This window comes from Xyrauchen texanus, chromosome 17 (assembly GCF_025860055.1).
Source record: "Xyrauchen texanus isolate HMW12.3.18 chromosome 17, RBS_HiC_50CHRs, whole genome shotgun sequence".
Lineage (NCBI taxonomy): Eukaryota > Metazoa > Chordata > Actinopteri > Cypriniformes > Catostomidae > Xyrauchen > Xyrauchen texanus.
In genome coordinates, this window is record NC_068292.1 from 39,563,383 (window position 1) to 39,582,753 (window position 19,371).

The 19,371-nt window shown below is 37.3% G+C and overlaps 1 protein-coding gene across 4 annotated transcripts in view; it reads right to left on the bottom strand.

Moving 5' to 3' along the window:
* The window catches only part of LOC127657475 (ral guanine nucleotide dissociation stimulator-like), a 38,339-nt gene that overhangs the window by 4,868 nt on the left and 14,100 nt on the right, over nucleotides 1–19,371 (bottom strand). For 2 of the 4 annotated variants that reach the window (XM_052146280.1, XM_052146282.1), the window contains exons 3-19: nucleotides 14,405–14,452; nucleotides 13,984–14,061; nucleotides 13,737–13,903; nucleotides 12,253–12,306; nucleotides 11,956–12,149; nucleotides 11,666–11,775; nucleotides 10,187–10,402; nucleotides 9,999–10,102; nucleotides 5,195–5,279; nucleotides 4,932–4,991; nucleotides 4,327–4,413; nucleotides 4,058–4,090; nucleotides 3,737–3,858; nucleotides 3,564–3,653; nucleotides 2,073–2,166; nucleotides 1,470–1,700; nucleotides 1,129–1,243 (exon numbers count right to left, since the gene is read on the bottom strand). In XM_052146280.1, the coding sequence (XP_052002240.1) occupies nucleotides 1,129–1,243; nucleotides 1,470–1,700; nucleotides 2,073–2,166; nucleotides 3,564–3,653; nucleotides 3,737–3,858; nucleotides 4,058–4,090; nucleotides 4,327–4,413; nucleotides 4,932–4,991; nucleotides 5,195–5,279; nucleotides 9,999–10,102; nucleotides 10,187–10,402; nucleotides 11,666–11,775; nucleotides 11,956–12,149; nucleotides 12,253–12,306; nucleotides 13,737–13,903; nucleotides 13,984–14,061; nucleotides 14,405–14,452 (1,888 nt within the window). Of the gene's footprint in view, nucleotides 1–1,128; nucleotides 1,244–1,469; nucleotides 1,701–2,072; nucleotides 2,167–3,563; nucleotides 3,654–3,736; nucleotides 3,859–4,057; nucleotides 4,091–4,326; nucleotides 4,414–4,931; nucleotides 4,992–5,194; nucleotides 5,280–9,998; nucleotides 10,103–10,186; nucleotides 10,403–11,665; nucleotides 11,776–11,955; nucleotides 12,150–12,252; nucleotides 12,307–13,736; nucleotides 13,904–13,983; nucleotides 14,062–14,404; nucleotides 14,453–18,437; nucleotides 19,025–19,371 lie in introns of those variants that run through there. The other 2 variants (XM_052146283.1, XM_052146284.1) reach the window with 2 other exon arrangements.

A 19,371-nucleotide genomic window follows, 5' to 3' on the forward strand; every position in this document is an offset into this window, starting at 1 on the left:
TGAGTTGCAACAGTATGCAATGGACTGGCATGTCTTAAGGTCAATATTAGGTCAAAAATGCCAAAAAAAGAAACCGCTTTTTCTAGAAACTCGTCAGTCAATCATTATTTTGAGGAATGAAGGCTATACAATGCTTAAAATTGCCAAAACATATTTCATACAAAGCTGTACACTACGGTCTTCAAAGACAAAGGACAACTGGCTCTAACAAGGACAGAAAGAGATGTAGAAGGCCCAGATACAACTAAACAAGAGCAACCAGCATCCGCAAAGCAACCAGCATTTTGGATTTCCCACACGTTTGCACATACATTTTATGTAAGTATGTTATTTAGTCTGTGTAGTCTTTTGTGCTTCTGTGTTGGTCCTATGTTTTTTTATGTAGCGTTTCACTGTATACTGTACAGTATATGGTTGAACCACAATAAAAACCACTTGACTTGATAAGTGCATCAGAGTCTCTAGTTTAAGAAATAGATGCCTCACATGTCCTCAGCTGACAGCATCATTGAATTCTACCTGCTCAACACCAGTTTCATGTACAACAGTAAAGAGAAGACTCAGGGCTGCAGGACTTATGGGAAGAATTGCAAAGAAAAAGCCACTTTTGAAACGGAACAATAAAAAGAAAAGGTTGAGTGGGAAAAGAAACACAGACATTGGACAACAGATAATTGGAAAAGAGTGTTATGGATCTTAACCCCATTGAGCTTTTGTGGGATCAGTTAGACTATAAGGTGCATTAGAAGTGCCCGACAAGACAGTCACATCTATGGCAAGTGCTACAGGAAGTGTGGGGTTAAATATCACCTGAGTATCTGGACAAACTGACAGCTGGAATGTCAAGGATCTGCAAAGCTGTCATTGCTGCATGTGGAGGATTTTTTGATGAGAACTCTTTGTAGTAGTTTAAGAAGTTGTAATTTTTCACGTTATTAATGTCCTGACTATATATTGTGATCAGTTGAATGCCACTTTGGCGAATAAAAGTACCAAATTCTTTCCATAAGATCAAAATCTGTAAATTTTTCCAAACTTTTGGCCGCCAATGTGTGTACACACATAGCTTAGCTTATATATATATATATATATATATAAGCTATCTAATTTTAGGACGTGGTCCATCACCTTTCCCATCCGGCAGCAGTTGTATCAGCTCATATTTGGAGGCTTCTTTTGCATTCTGGTTGTGCTTCTCTAATGCAGAACTGATTACAGTAGGTGTTTTATCATTACTAGTCACCTGTGTTGACACAAGAAAACAGAGTATACATTAGAACAAAAAGTAAAATAATGAATCTATATTAAAATAGTAACTGACATGAAGTGTCAAAGATCTTCTGATGTATCTCTGGATGTTGCAGTTAAAAACAGCCATTTTAAAGGAAAGTACAGAAAACCTCTCTTTCGCAAGTACACAAGCATGGTGCTCATTTGGGAATTTCATGTTTTTTTGTGTGTTAGACTACCAAAATGCTTCGATATAAATTGCCATCTTGTAAATCCATCCGTATCCTGACGATTCTCATATCAGGTCCTGCCTCTGCTTTGTTATTGATGGGGTTGTTGCCACAGGAGACAGACCGGCGATGGGATTTGACTGGTGAAGTGGGCGTGGTTAGTACAGAAGGTGTGCCATCATTGGTTGGTGGTGGAGACGAATCAACATCCAGACATGAAACGGAGGGTGATTTCACATGCTGGAATCCCAAGGCTTAGAGTTAATAATTAATATTAAAATATTCTTACAGGAATAGTTAAGGCAAAAATGGTAATTCTGTCACCATATACGGTTTACCAATTTTTTATGGAACACAAATAACATATTTAGTCATATTTAGAGTTAAAATGATCCAATTGGATCCTGGATTGAATAATTAGTTGTTCCCAACAATCATGTAAAGTGCATAGACGAGATGTGCGGAGTGGATCAATTAAAAAAAATATATTTAAAATGCTATAAACCCTCAATTAATACATTTAGCAAAGTTGCTGATAACAGTGTGGAAGTCAGACATTTAAAGGGCTATTACTGTGATGTAATCAAAATAATGCTCTTTAATTGCCCTTACCTTGCAAAGCTTTGAGAGTAGGTGATTGACAGGAGAAGGGAAGTCAAATATACTATCAGCATCTATTGCCGTGTGTGCCACTGCAGAGAGAGCGCTGCAAACACAAGAACACAACAATACCATTTAAATAAACTATATTCTGTCGGCCAGCTCCTTGATATGTGCCATTTACAGTAATGATTCTGAATGGACTGTAACATAAAAAACAGACCAGAGTGTTTTGAACCCATCCACCAAAGAGATTGTTTTCATGTTTTCAATACTTAAAAAACAAGTACCGCCTATGTTTATTGACAGTTGTGGAGGAGTTACGACTAGCTATGTAGCAGATATTGAACCACTGATTGTCATAACATGTTCTCAGAAACAAGCTCAACTGTCACACTGAATTCAGTAATCTAAGTTCGACATATTTTATGTATCAGTCTGCATATAAACTTAGTTATATTATTTAAATAGTACATCAATTGTGTTAATGCACTTTTCTTTCACAATGGATTTTGGGTTGAGATGGGGTTGGTGGGGGACTTGTGCTCATATTGTAACATTACATGTCCTGAAAGGTTAAAAACACCTCACCTAGTGTATAAATAAAAAGCTCAGAAAGCAGTGGCTTTGTAGTCCACACTAAGACATTAACTGCAGACCATAAGCAGAAAAATTCACTTCAAATTCAATAGTGTGTCTTTGTACTGCTTAAATGAAAACTGCACATGCTCACGGCACTTAAGAGATCATGAACGGATAGTTTGTGTGTGCATGTTAGGGACTGATCCTCAGAATAGCCAAGAAACAGGAAATTACCCGAAGGTAGTAATTTGAATCATTACAAAAGTAAATATGATCCCTGGATTTTCTGGGATCCAGAATTTACTGATAATGCAGATTGAACTCAGTTCTGATAGTGTCGCAGTTTCGCAGACAGCAAGGAAAAAACAATGCTAAATGCAAATGATGAAATGCAATTAACCATCAAATCATGCATTGTTTGGATAGGCTAGAAAAATAAATAGGCTAATCAAAGACCAATCAAACCCTACAGCCTTATACAACTTCTACAGGATTATAAAACGGTCTATTGTATATTGGTGCACTGTCTCAAAATAAACAGCTTCAAAGTGATACAACACCCCTCTGGGGTTTTGTCAGGGTTTATGTTGCGATAATAAATGGCGGACTCTAAATTATCCCTCATTTAACAACCACACAACATTTATACTGTACATCAGACATGTTCATAAGTCTCTGAAGTCCAAGTACACTGACTGCACTTTTCACAATTTTGGGTTTGGAACGCCAAAGTAAACCAGTGTATATATATATATATATAGAAAGATGCCAAATATACTGCACTCCCTTGGCTAAAATTTTATTATGCGTCATCATAGTCTGTATAAAGGATCCATACAGTTTAGCGGCAGAACGCCACGTTTGTCCAATCAGAATCAAGTACTCCAATAGACAGTTGTAAACAGAATGTGACATTCTTACTCTGGACACTGTGTGATGATCACTGTGGGGTTCATGCCACGCCCAGGACTCGGCTCACCCATTGCTTCAATTTGATTGGACAGCTTGTAGCTATAGCAAAACACATGGACAATTTATTAAATAGCATACAGTATGTAAGACTTTTTGAATAAAGTCACAGAAACACAGCTGACCTTTCCTCTTCACGCAGAGTGGGTACGCTGTGATACCACTGAACAAATGTCCCGTCCGTCCTGAAAATGCTGTTTTTACACGAGGACTGAAGGAGCCGAATTTGAGCAATAACCTCAAACTCCTAAAAATGAGAAAATGTGATGTGAATCATGGCCATGTCTAAAGGGGTGGGGTACCCCCATACTAAAGATCAAAATACCCCCCAAAGATTGCATCTTAGTACAGATAGATGGATGGATGGATGGATGGATGGATGGATAGATAGCAAGCAAATTAATCAATACAACAAATATCAAGTAGGTAATAACTGTGAAACTCACCCGTCGTCTTTTATCAAAGTTAATGTAGTCATTCTATAAGACACAAAGTACATTTTGGTTTAGAATATGACTTGACTTCGTCCACTACAAAGTTCAAATATAGTTTTCTTTTTGTAATTTTGGCATGTCTTCTGTCAGATGTAATTTGACAAACATTGTGAAACCACTGCTATTTTTATACTTCACAGTCTGCAGTGCTGATACATGCTGATATATTTTTAGCTAGTTCTCTAAATTGTGTCTCATGCAGGATGTAAAGAATATATCACCTCAAGTCTGTCTTTTACTGCAGTGTCCAGCATTGTGAGATCTCTGAGGAAGATGCCCAGGTATGGCACAGTGCCTTGAGCACAGGACTACAAGTGGAAAAACAGCATTAATTATTATACAGGTATTTGTTTATAGTAGATATAAATCAGTAGTTCTCAACTGGTTTTGTTTCAGGATCCGGATTGTACATTGGACATCAATCGGTGACCAAAATTGCATTACCAAAATAGTTTATAGCACATAAGTTAGCAAAAATGTATATAAAATCAAACATTGTTTATAAAAATAACCATGAAATGCAAATTTCATGCAAGAACATGCAAATTAACATGCTTTGTTTTTTAATTTTTTTTTTAATGCAACATTATAAGTGTGATTTATGAAACACATGGAACAAACAATGGGCTAAATGTTATATAACTATGCACGATTATGCGGTTAATTGCATTATTATTTGCATTTAACATTAACATTTCCCTGCTGTTGGTGACCCTAGCAGAGCAAGTCTGCAAACCAGTTAAGAACCACTGTTTTAAAAATTATAATTCAAAAATGACAATATTAACAAAAATACAACATTGTTCACATTATATAAAATGCTCACCCCAGTGAATCTTCTGTTGTTATTTTTAGCATCATGGTTTGCAAATTTGGAATTTCCCTCCTGCAAAATGACAGGGTTTTTATTACAGGAAGCTGTATATGGTGTGCATATTTATGGAGGCATCAATAAGCACATCCAATCAGAATTCTACACAGTGAGGCAATTGATTGGCTCGACATTTTCCAATAATCGCATCCGCATGCATCTCTAATAACATGTGTAAGGCCGTTTGTATTGGCTGCTTTGTATGTACTGTAACTGACCTCTTTGAGTAGCTCGCGGCTCTGGGAGTAGTTATCTTTCTCAGAGAAGATATTAGAAAGTTCTTCATACCTCCGTAAAGCTTCTCTGTCGGCACAGAAGATATGGTTTTAAGTAATTTTTTGAGTAAAAAAGTCATCAGCAATGACGCAACATTCTTGTAAAATGTAATTTCTTCTTAAATTTCAATGCATTCACTTTAAATTGAAGTAATTGTGCCCTGACTTTGTTGATTAAAGTAATATTCCAGGTTAAATACAACTGAAGATCTATGTCGCAGATGCTGTCAATTAGCACAGATGATAATTTAAACCCTAATAAAATTCCTGGCCCACATGACTCCACATGCCGAAGTATCCTTGGGCAAGACACTGAACCCCAAGTTGCTCCCAATGGAAGGCTAGCACCTTGCATGACAGCTCTGCCATCATTTGGTGTGTGAATGTGTGTGTGAATGGGTGAATGAGTCACAGTGTAAAGCACTTTGAATACCGTTAAGGTTAAAAAAGGCCATATATAAGTGCAGACCATTTACCAATTTACGTCCCTTCTTAGTATTCTCGTGCAGATATCATGTGGTTACTGGGTTTACTAGATTTATATGGTCATGACATGAGATTTTATCTGACCAGTCTTGTGCTAATGCATGTAATGCTTAAGTGCTATAGTTATACTTGCAAAACAGTGTGACATATTTGACAGGGCTCCAGACTAACTAGATGACTTAGGAGCCATTGGCTGCTGAACTGAAACTTTAAGGATCCAAATGGCTGTTTTTAGTCACTAAATCACAGAATTGCTCAATTTAGATGGTTGTTCAAAAACAGGATAGAAATCCGAAGAAAAGGAAAACAGCTGATAACCCATTAATCAGAGGATTAATATACAGTATATAGAGTTGAGAAGATAAGTTTGCATTTCCCTTTTGTCTCATAAATGTTCACATCTATTTCATAATTTATACAAATATAAGAGATACATTTGTTTTATTTAGTATCGACCTTCAGAATCATCTTTACAAATATTTACATAAAGTATAGTATGCATACAGTAGTGTGTTGCCTTCTTGAGCTTTAATTAATGTTTGCACCTTCTGTAATAGTTAAAGGGATAGTTCACCCAAAAATAACAATTCTTTCATCATTTACTCAACCTCATGCCACCCCAGATGTGTCAGACTTTCTTCTGCTGAACACATTTAAGATTTTCAGAGGATTATCTCAGCTCTGTAGGTCCATACAATGCAAGTAAATGGCAAGCAAAATTTGTAAGCTAAGAAAACTCACTATAAAAGTAATCCATAAGACTCCAGTGGTTGATAGAAGTGATATGATAGGTGTGGGTGAGAAACAGATCAATATTGAAGTCCTTTTATGCTGTAAATTCTCCCTGCCTGCACTTTAGCTTTCAAATACTTTTTGGTGATTCACATTTTTCATGCACATCACACCCTCCTGGGCAGGGAGAATAATTTCTAGCATAAAATGACTTAAATATTGATATTGAATTTCTCACCCACACCAGTTATATCACTTCTGAAGAAATGGATTAAAACCCTGGAGTCCTATTGATTACTTCTATGATGCCTTTATGTGCTTTTTGGAGCGTCAACATTTTGGCACCCATTCACTTGCCTTGTCTGGACCTACAGAGTTTAAACATTCTTCTAAAAATCATAATTTGTGTTCTGCAGAAGTAAGTCATACACATCTGGGATGGTATGAGGGTGAGTAAATGATGAGAATTTTCATTTTGGGGTGAACTATCCCTTTAAGTCCATCAATTGTCCTAAGTGTCAAAAGCTGGATCTCATATATAGATAAATTGTTTAAAAATATTGCCTTATTCTTTCTGTTAATAGGTGGCCCAGACACAGAGACTACAAGAGTGCAATTGAATTATATCCCAGATTCAGTTTATTTTGCTACTCCAATCACAATCAATAATTACCTGAAGAAAAAAAGGTGGTACATAATTCGGGACTTTTAATTACAAAGAAGCCCGATATATACACAAGACTCTTATTTTGTAATGTCAGCACTCCCAATTGTGAACTCACTGATGGCTGATTCGTTGAGAAAGTGAATCTCATTCAAACTACTAAACTGAGCTCCTGAGTTCAAAGCGTTTTCTGCTGATTCATGAAAAAGACCCAGTTGAAAAGAGCCATTTGTTTATGACTCTCTCGAGCTGGGTTTGTTGTTGCGCATGTATGGATGTACATTCATGACTTAAGTCTTTGAAGCATTAAAGCATGCTGAATTGCTCTAATCGAAAAAATAAATGCATTGTATTATCAGTGCTTGCATTTAAATGTGTTGTATTTACAGTGCTTGCATTTTGGGAGGCTGAAACTTTTTATATTGTTTTATTTTTAAGCATTGAATATTTAAGCAACTTCCAAAATTAATTTCCAAAATATTCAGTTCATTTGAATATACAATCTAGATTTTTCGACAGGTAAAATTCAGCCCGTTCTATTTCGCTTAACACAATTTGCTTCCTCAAATTCAGTGGTTCAAATTTGGTTGGAAATTCAATCTTCTACATCCGGGAACCGCAGGAAAAGCAGCAGAGTACTGATGCACAATCTCCAACTGATGCTATAAGTTCTCACCAGTAGGTGGTGCAATGCATTCGGGTGTTGACTGCTGAAGATCACAGCTACAGGTGGAGAGAACAGCCGTGTATGTTTTGATAGATTTCAGAATTGTTCATGGGTAGAAAATAGATAAATATTTGATTTGCACATGTGGGTGGGCATGAACCGTACCTTTCCACTGATTTTTCATCATCAGATGAAAAAACAAACTATCAAAATGTACATGGCTGTTCTCTCTGCCTGTAGCTTTGGTCTTCAGCAGTCAACACCTGATTGCTTTTTGGGAAACGTGCTGTAGAGATTAAGTACTACTTTAGTGATAATAATGTCCTATTAGTGCCACAGGAAATGGACAAATAAGTGAAATGAGACAAAAAAGCTTCCAATTCAGGACTGGTCACCCTACTACATTATACATAATGCCTACACAGTAATCAGTGCTACAAAAATCTGTGTTATGTAATAACCTAGACAATGTATCTGAAATCTTTTTATAAACATTTTTAAAAGCCAGTGCATTCCACAAACTGCTCTGCACTTCACTACAATGGTTCAGCGGGACGCGCTACAGTAGGTGCACAGCTTCGCCACACCTTCTGATTGAGATTTTGATAGCTGACAGATAAATAAAACAGGCTGTTTGTCTGACAATTAGGCTAAGTAATTTTGTGTGCAGATGCGAGGGACATCAATTGGCTATTTCTAAAACAGACAACTAATATTTCTCTGGCACACACAGGTTGCAGAACCCATGCCTACACAGAAGCCCTGTCTAGACCCTTACCAAGCACTGTAAATTCAATGCATTTAAATGCAAGCACTGATAATACAATGCATTTATTTTTTTCAATTAGAACAATTCAACATGCTTTAATGCTTGAAAGACTTTAGTCATGAATTTACTTCCATACGCATGGCTGCGAGCACATAACAACAGGTGAAAAGCAGTGCAAGACACACAGGCATTCTAAAGATGTATTCAATAACTCACAAGAGGATATCTGACGAAACCGCATATGAATTTAAATTATTTGTGCAATCAATTATTTTTGGTAACCCATTTTATTCGCAGTCTGGAGCCCTTTTTGCACATTATAAACGTTTCAATAATAGTTACAAGTACAAATATATATCAAATTGGCGGCAGACCGAAATTAAATCTAAATCATTCATCATTGACAAATATTAATATTTTTATTCTTCAATGCATATTTTGTTATTTTGATTAGACAATCAAGTGTTCTAAATTGAAGCGAGAGCATGAAAAGATATGAAAACGTGCCTTGTCAGCAGATACCCTGTCATATCTTGTGAAAAATAAACCTTATTCCTAATAAATATTTACAAACCCCTTCATCTGGTGAATATATAGGCTATAAAAACTTAATTTGGTAAATACTTACATAAAGAGCATTTTAATAGGACTAAGTCTCCATTTCAAAATAATATGGTGTATTTTGGGCTTATAACATACCCTTTTTTTTAACATTCTATAAATCAATTTTAAAAACTGTTTTCCACCACCTTAGTTATTGTTATCAGCATTATTCACTATTGGTCGAACTACTCCTAATATCAATAATTTAATTATACTAATTATACTTTTGATATCTGAAATTTGTTTTTCACTAGTAGCAATGTTAATTTCAGATATCTATCATGTGATTATAACTAGTAAGAAATCCTTTTACGCAATCTTTAATTACTTTTCAATTCATTGAAAATCGATGTCCAAATATCTAAAATCGAAATCGATCTAAAATTTACATATTCACTAGTAACGAAATAACTATTGACATAAACAAATGATCATTTTTACTAGTAAGCAGAACTTAACTGAAATGAATGGTTTGAACTGATTCACAGAAAATAATCAAATCTTTTGTCACTTTTACTGTTGAATTAAAATCAGAGACGTTTTTGAAACTGCTCTTATTTGCAATGTGCAAGACAGGGAAGGATAGCAAAACTAGTCAGATGACACTATATTTAGGAAACTTAATGGTCCAATAAAAAGCGCAATTAAATTGAATTTACAATAACACAAAAATTATGATTTTGCTCAATTTTATAATCCCAGTCTTTGTGAAAATATTTGGAACATTCAATATATCGCCCTGCCTTGATGCCCATAGATCTTAAATTTAACCTGGAACATTCCTTTAATGCATAAAAGAGCAGTTTTCCAAACAAAATGTCAGTACCTGTCTGTATCCTGCCAGGTCTTTCTCAGTCTGTGGATGGGGTTACTCTGCAGAGCTGAAAGAATCGCATACAGTGAAGAGAAGTTCTTCCTCGTTCTGCAGGCCTGTTCAGGAGACAAACCACAGTCAATTGTGAATCACTTATCCTGTCTGATGACATCATCTGTCACTGTGTAAACAACACAGACCTCTGCAACGCTGATCCATTTCTCCAGCAGTCGTGCCCTCTGTTGGCTCTTTAGACCCGTGTTCCACACACACGAGGCTGTGACGGCGTTAGCTAAACGATTGAACTGCTTAATAGTGGCTCTGACCGACCAGCATGCTCCTTCCTTTCCCTTCTTATCTCTTTGAGACCAAAGAGAGCCCAGACAGTGGTGGGGCACCAACTTCAGAAACAGCTCCTTAAGGAAAAGCATAAAGATTTCATTTTACCCTCCTATGTGATTCATAAATGAGCCCTATCTTTGGTCCTCCCGGTCATTTTTGACCGGAAAGAGCAAGAGTGTAACTTTTCCTTTTCTTTTTATGTTAATGATAATGATACAATTTCGTCTTCCCCAAAGTATTAACAATAAAATGATGCACTTCTTCTGGGATTTTATGCTATTGTGATCTTATTTACATGTATTTCTTTTAATTTCACCATTAATTTGCATATGCAAATAAGCAACTTTATGAAACTTTAGTCCAGTAAAAACCTACACTTCTATAAGTTGAAACATGAAGAAAATATTAGAAAGTGACATATATTGGAGGCAGATTGGTGCCCTCTGGTGAACAAAATAAAAATAACATGACTTGAAAATCATGTTGTGACAATAATAGCCAGTAGATGGCTGTAGGGTCTCCTGAACAGTAAAGCGTTTCACCATGGTGCTGCTACAGAATGAACTGCGAGCAAGGCTCGACGAGGCCATATTTATTACTTAGAGCTGTGTTAAAATGTCTTTGTTTCGATAAAAGAAATATACAGTGTTTTGTCTGGAAGGTGAGGCAGCTGAATCTAAGTGTGAACTTCCTCACAAAAATGGTATACTATATGTGCGTGCGTGCATGCGCGCACGTGTTCTCCATTGTGGGTATGTTATTGTCTCATCCCCTCATTTCGGAGTATGTATGTTTAGCATTATGGCTGATTTATTGGTTTTATTTGTCAAATAAAAAAAAAATGCTCCGTGTTATAGTCTCAGCAGTTCAATTTTGTGTGTGTTTAAGTATGTGCATGTGTGTGGGTATGAATGTTTGCACTCTGAATGTTTATAGTCATACCCTTTAATTTATGTGTGTGTTTTTCTGCATTGTGGCTGATTATTGATCGTATTTGACAGATTAAAAAAAATGCTCTGTGTTATGGTCTTTCCCATTCATTTTCAATGGTCGATCAATTTTGACCACAAAGACAAAAGGTGTCACTTTTGTTTTTTATGACCACTTAGACTTTTTGAATCATACCCAATTTTTGGGGGTATATTCAGATGGCAAGTGGAGGAAAAGTCACCAAGGCTTGTACTGCTCAGATAAAGGAAATCATTTTTATTAAATCAGCAAAAGTGATTATAGTCTAAAATGACCGAAGACCATAGGAGGGTTAGGAGAATGTTATTGACAGGTCAGATGTTCATTAGATTACTTAGAAGCCACTGACTGTTCCAATGTCAACTCACTGTCTCAATCCTGGTGAGCTGTTCTGCAATCACACTTGATGGAAATCCGAGGATGCTGGTGGAATCAAACTCCGAGGGATCGGGAGGGGAGATCACGTCTTTGATAGGATCTGTAAGAAATGAATATTTAAAAATGTACAAGAACACTTTTATTATTCCACTATCCAGAATGGGTGACTAGTGGGTAGTCTACTGTGCAATGTTGCAAGTGACACAAAGGCCTCCACTGTCTGCCGCAAAAGCAGCTATATGCTTTTATCAAAAGGACAAATATTCTGGAATATCCTGACCTGACAGAGAGCCAGACAGCAGCGTTCTCTCACACAGCTCCTCAGCTATCCTCAGCAAGCGGCCTTTGATTTCAGCTCCTGGAGTGTCTGTTGGAAGGAGCGGGGCCAACCGCAATAGGCAGGGTGGATCGCTCAGAGAACGGAAATCCTCGGGATAGTCACTCAACCACGTGCTGAACACTGTACACACCGCCCTGAACAGAAGACATTAACTTAACTTCCATAATACAGGTAAAACAGGCAACTCATAATTACATTTTTAACTCCATGTGTAACGTCAGTGTTCTTATAACATACATGTTGAACGTCTGACGAGTGTTACTTTTAATCTCTCCAGGAGGATTTTCCAGTCTAGAAAATAAAGTCAGATGGAAATTTGGTCAGAGATGATGTAAAGACAGCTAGTCATTATCACAAAATTAAAAGCAGAATGGTCTCATATCAACCTGAACAGGTTTATTTTTTATTTTCTGAGCTTGAACACAATTTAGAATGCAAAATGAGCAACACAAAAGACATAAAACTAGGACAGATATGTAGGAAATGGATTGCCTAGGCCTAGGGTAATAGTCAAAAATACAGTTTAGCAGACATTATACAAGGAGCCATAATAATAAGTGATAATGTACAGATAATGTAGAAGCAGTGCAACGAATATGAGGGGCCTTTCCTACCGAAAACATTCTTTCACTAAAAAAGCAAGACGCAATGCAATGAATATAAGGGGCTGTTCAAACCTAACAGGTTCTTGCTCTAAAAAAGCAACATGCAGCACACAAATAGGAACTATAAGAGGCTGTTCAAACCAAACACATGTTGTGCTGACAAAATCTAGATGCGGTGCAATGAATTTAAGGAGCCATTAAAACCGAACTCATTCTTTCATTTGGGGCGGCTGTGGCTCGGGTGGTAGAGCCGGTTGTCCACTAATCGTAGGGTTGGTGGTTTGATTCCCAGCCCACACAACTCCACGTGCCGAAGTGTCCTTGGGCAAGACACTGAACCCCAAGTTGCTCCCAATGGCAGGCTAGCGCCTTGCATGGCAGCTCTGCCATCATTGGTGTGTGAATGTGTGTGTGAATGGGTTAATGAGACGCAGTGTAAAGAGCTTTGAATACCGCTAAGATTAAAAAGGCGCTATATAAGTGCAGACCATTAACCATTCTTGCACTAAAAAGCAAAATGCAATGCAACAAATATAAGGGGATATTCAAACCGAAGGTGCTATTGTGCTGGAAAGCGAGACAGAGCGTGAGGGGGCCGTTCAAGCCAAAGGAATTCTGGTGCTAAAAAAATCCAGATGCAGCTAAATGAATATAAGGGGCCGATTAAACCGAATATGTTCTTACACTAAAGAAGCAAGATGCTTTGCTATAAATATAGAAAAATAAAATAGAAAGCAGAGCTTGAGATGCATTTTTAAAAGATGAAGAAACCTAACCCAGCACTCCTGCACAAGACAGTGAGATGCACCACAACGGTCAAAGACACGTCTCTAATATTTGCATTGTAAAACAATTAAGAATATAGCAGATGAAAAAATATGTTCAGAGTGAATTGCTCCTAAGAGAAAGCAGGTGTCTTGTGATGCGCTTTTAAAAGTTGCCGTTCTTTGTAAACCTGACACGGCATCTAAAAACAAATGCTCCAGCATAAAACGCTGAAAAAAACCCCCACCAAAGACGTTAGTCTAGCATATAATTACATAGAAAAACAATCGAAAAAGGGCAAGGATGGCACAAAAACATGTTCGTTGTGAATAAGCCCTAACAGGACACTACCTGTCAATCAGGATGTCCAGCACTCTCTGGGTGGAAGTAAAGGTGCGATAGGTGGACAGGAAGATAGAAATGAAGGAGGAGTCACCCATGGAGAAGGAGTGAAGAAGATGCAGGACGAGCTTTTCCTCTGTCCCTGCTTTGACGTTCTGGGAGCGTTTTGCTGTGGACTGCAAAGACAGGGGCAAAGACGTGAGGAAAGAACTTACAGAAAACATAGCAGCAAAGGAACGAGGCAGATGCATTTTACCTGCGGGCTTGTGGGAGAGCCATGTTTCACCACGACAGTGTAGATGATACCGTCTTCCTCCAGTTCGGACATAGTGGACTGAACCAGAGAGAAATAAAGGTTTTAGCCAACACCTTTATTCAAAGTGACTCAAGCTTCTTATAAGGCCTCGGGAATTAGTTCAGCCAAATATTGTAATTCTGTTATTACTGACTCACATTGATTGTTGTTCATAACTCATACTTACTCTCTTCTTTAAAACACAAAAGGAGACTTTAGGCAGAATGTTAACTTCGCCGTTCATAGGCTATTAGTCGGCCTATGTCTCCTTTTGTGTTCCATATGTAAGAAGGAATATCATACATGTTTGGAAGAACATGAGTGTGAGCAAATGATGACAGAATTAACATTTTAGAACTATACCTTTAAGATCCAGTCTTACCAGGTCTAGTGGACAGTACCAGGTGGTCTTCATTGGGGTTGGCTCCCCCTATCAGAACACAGACAGAAAATGACAACACATCATATCTTCTGAAAGTAAACCCTGGAATTTACACTGCAAATGCATTTATGCACACATTTAGCACATTTCATATTTGAAGGCCAAAATTAAAAACGCAGATCTTTGAACTGCCATGTTAAAACTTAATACATACTCATATTCCAGTTGAATATGCATAGACAACAATAACTAATAATAAGTCATTTGTCTGTCAATTTCCTTGAAAAGTATAAACACTGTGGCTCTGTGGTACTCTCAAAACATTTCTCTGTTAAAATAATCTCAAAATGGCAAAATTTAATCAGATTAATCATAATTGCCAATATAATACTGGATAGAACCAATTTATTTCCAAGCAATGGCTGCATTTAAAGTGAGGTGAGCATGCACAGTGGCAATTGTGTTGGGTTTGACATTTAAAGTGCACTCAGATAAGGCATCACATTTACATGTTATCTCCAAAAGTACAATACAAGTTGAAGTCAGAAGTTTACATACACCTAAGCCAAATACATTTAAACTCAGTTTTTCACAATTCCTGACATTTAATCGTAGAAAACATTCCCTGTCTTAGGCAGGCCCGCCTTCTGACAGCTTTTTTTTTTTAGAGTGGGCTGAGGGATATCATAGGTGGGCATTTGGGATGGGGGAGGGGTTACTCAGCCTACTAATCTGATGTCTTTAATTGGCATAACATGGGGTAATTGTCAAGATTGTCAATTACCCAATATAACTATATTTTAAAAAATGTCCACATATTAAAAATATATTGAACTAAATAAACTTATAAACATTGTATTTTATCATACACACTTAATTAGTTAACTAATTTTAACCACTAATAGTTCTAAACATAACTAATATTTGCATTATATGAATTAATTTTCTCTTATGGAATAATTACATGTACAGCTGCTTTGAAACAATGGCTGTTGTGAAATGTGCTATACTAATAAATTTGACTTGACTCATAAGATTTAAGCAATGGAGGTAGTATACTACCACCATTATTAAGACACAAAATAACGCAATACACTTTTATATATATTTGAATTACCGCCTTAAAGCAAATTACAAAGACAAATTAGAGGCCCGACAAATGCAAGGATGGAGTGGATTGAGTTATTACTGAAACAGGTCTCTTATGATTTGTCCGGTGACAGACGAGATTGTCTCATATTCTGAAGTCCAGAGAAACCATTGTGACAAAATGCAGTAACAACAAAATCCACATCAAAATCATTCAAGCCATTTTTCTGTTTCAATGTTAGATAATGAGTATGGCCTTTGTAGGGTAGCAAAGGGTATTTATATTTTTACCAGTGAAACTATATGTGTAAAGTAATTTAGGGAACATAGGAATTTGGATGGATGGATGGATGTGTAATGGGAGCCAGCTGGTAGATATCTGTGCAGTGTGTAAACCTCACTCTCCTGACCTCAAGAGGTGCACTAGCGACTGTCGCTAGAGGCTGTAGCCTTTAGCCTCCTTGTTAGCACACCCGCCTCCCATGCCGGAAACGCATGCAGCAGAAAGTCCCTTAGTGATATGGATGTTAACGCTTTATTAAAGAAAGGTACAAACAAAACTTTGAAAGCAACCAAAGGTCAATCAGATATTTGGCAATGTTAGTGTTAACAAAACCTTTTTGTTCTCTCTACCTGTTTTTTTTTTTTTTTTTACATTTACATTTATGCATTTTCCACCACCACTCCACCTTTTTCTCAGATGATAGAAGGAACAGAATCTTACGGGAGTGGGATTGAAAAATTTGCACAGACCACCACCTGCTGGCTTTTGCGGTCAGGAGCGGGACAAAACGTGAAAGTTGCAGGCGGGAGGTTTCTATATGGACACTAAAAACCTGTACATTACACAAAAATATCTCGTATTACCTTACTCGCTCATGTAACGTCTCGGACTCTCTGGATTGCAGCAGCCCCTTCTTGAGAGTGTCGTTGCTTACGGCCAATGACAAAAATAGAAAAACACTACATATTTCTTGTGCTGTTTTGTGATTGGTTGGTCAGTCTATAGCCCACCCTCAAAGTTTACATTTACATTAGCATTTGGCAGACGCTTTTATCCAAAGCGACTTACAGTGCACTTATTACAGGGACAATCCCCCGGAGCAACCTGGAGTTAAGTGCCTTGCTCAAGGACACAATGGTGGTGGCCGTGGGGATCGAACCAGCAACCTTCTGATTAACAGTTATGTGCTGTAGCCCACTACAACACCACCACTGTTTTTACACTGTTTTCACAGCCTGCCCCATATTGCTTTTAACCAATGCACAAATTGGGATTTTTTTATTTTATTTAAAACTTCCACCCCTTCCCATGTCTTCATCCGGCCACGGTCTTAGGTCAGTTACGATCACTACTTCAGACATCAGATTGAGGTCAGGGCTTCGTGAAGGCCACTATCAATACCTTGACTTTATTGTCCAGAAGCCATTTTACTACAACATTGGAGGTATGCTTGGGGTCATTGTCCATTTGGAAGATCCATTTACGACCAAGATTTAACTTCCTGGCTGATGTTGCTTCAATATATCCACATAAATTTCCATCCTCATGATGCCATTTATTTTGTGAAGTACACCAATCCCTCCTGCAGCAAATCACCCCCACAACATGATACTGCCACCCCCATGCTTCACAGTTGGGATGGTGTTCTTCGGCTTGCAAGCCTTACCCTTTTTCCTCCAAACATAATGATGGTTATTATGGCCAAACATTTCAATTTTTGTTTCATCAGATCAGAGGACATTTCTCCAAAAAAAGTAAGATCTTTGTCCCCATGTGCACTTGCAAACTGTAATCTGTCTTTTTTATGGCAGTTTTGGATCACTGGTTTCTTCCTTGCTGAGCAGCCTTTCAGTTTATGCCGATATAGGACTCGTTTTACTGTGGATATAGATACTTGTCTACCAGTTTCCTCCAGCATCTTCATAAGGTCCTTTGCTGTTGTTCTGGGATTTATTTACACTTTTCACCCCAAACTACATTCATCTCTAGGAGACAGAATGAGTCTCCTTCCTGAGCGGTACGATGGATGAACTAGAATTGTGGAGGTCCACAATTATTTTTTTTCTGAGGTCTTGGTTGATTTCTTTTGATTTTCCCATGACGTCAAGCACAGAGGCACTGAGTTTGAAGGTAGGACTTAAAATACATCCACAGGTACACCTCCAGTTGACTCCGATTAGACTATCAGAAGCTTATTGCCTAAGGCTTGACATAATTTTCTGGAATTTTCCAAGCTGCTTAAAGGCACAGTTAACTTGGTGTATGTAAACTTCTGACCACTGTAAACAATTGTTGTAAAAGTTACTCAAGAACAAAGTAGATGTCCTAAAAGACTTGCCAAAACTATAGTTTGCTAATGTGAAATCTGTGGAGTGGTTAAAAATGACCTCAACCTAAGTGTATGCAAAGCTCTGACTTCAACTGTAGTGTGTGAGCGAAATCACTTAATACAAAGTCTCAGCTTGATGTATCCAAATGCATTTGATTAGCTCGTCAGAGATTTTCCGATGTGAAAAATGCATGTGACAACAAGCTGCACTTCATGGACTAAAACAAACCCACTGACAAACAGTGAAATGGTTATTAGTAAGCTTTACACATTATTTCCATTTGACTGATGCTACGGTTTCAGAAGAGATCTCAACAATGTCTCAAACTGTGCCAACATTCAAGATAATCAAATCTACAATCCAAACTCTTCCAATAACAAATGATCTGAGCTTTGCTATCCACAATCATATAGCTCTATACTTGAACTGTCTCATTTGTACCTTTTTATTTCTCCTCAAGAATTTTAGAAACATCTAACACAAAGTTTATACTTAAATGAAACATAACTGAAAGAGCAACGTCTGAGCATTAACATTGTCATATATGTTATTACATAAGTGCCTTAAGATAACCCATAAACGTCAATGAATCAAAACCTTCACACATTACCAATTGCAGTTTGCTTGCATGTTGTAATTCAATCTTCTGTGTGCACGAACATCGAAAAACAGCTCAAGGAGAAATTGCTACCTTCAATTCAACGAGTCCAGACAGGCAAAGATCTGCTAACTTCCTGGTAATCCTTAGAGTTTTCTGGAAAACACCATCTCCTTCGGGCCTTTTCATCTGCTCGATTTGATCCTATAATTTTGCTCCTGCTTTCTAAGGGGTGTACATTTTATTCAGCAAGCATCTTAATCTATCTGTCTACCCCCGATCAAATCTAACACTCTGTTATGGAGCCGTGCAAACACACCTGAGGTCGTCACTAGGCCAACCCCCTCTACACACACACATACGTCACAAACACTCTCAAGTTACAGATTCACACACACACACACACACACACACACATACACACACACACACACACACACACACACACACACACACACACATCTCACTCGATCTCTCTCTTCCTACTTCACCTGTTTATAGGTAAACCTGTCGAGAATATGTCTGGTTCATATTTCACCCCAAAATCAGAAGAAAAACAGAATTTTTTTGCATTGTAACATATTTTTCATGGATTATTGTACAGTTCGAAAAATTATGATGTATCATTTATGATGTATTTATATGTATTTATACATCATGCTAATATTTGATGTAATGCCTTTAACCTATGCTGATTTTTAAATATGAAAAAAAAAATGTTTTACAGTATTTTTACTGTAATCAAGGTTCCCACACTTTTTGATCAACAAAGTTCCATGATTTTTCAACAACTTTTAGTCATTTTTGATTAAAAAAAAAAATTTGTTATTTGATCGCTTGGACGAATTATGATGCAATTGATTAACAAAAAACAAAACAATCTAAAACACTATGACAGTGTTTCCTGCACTGCCACTCAGTGACACTGCAATACTGCCAGTGTAGC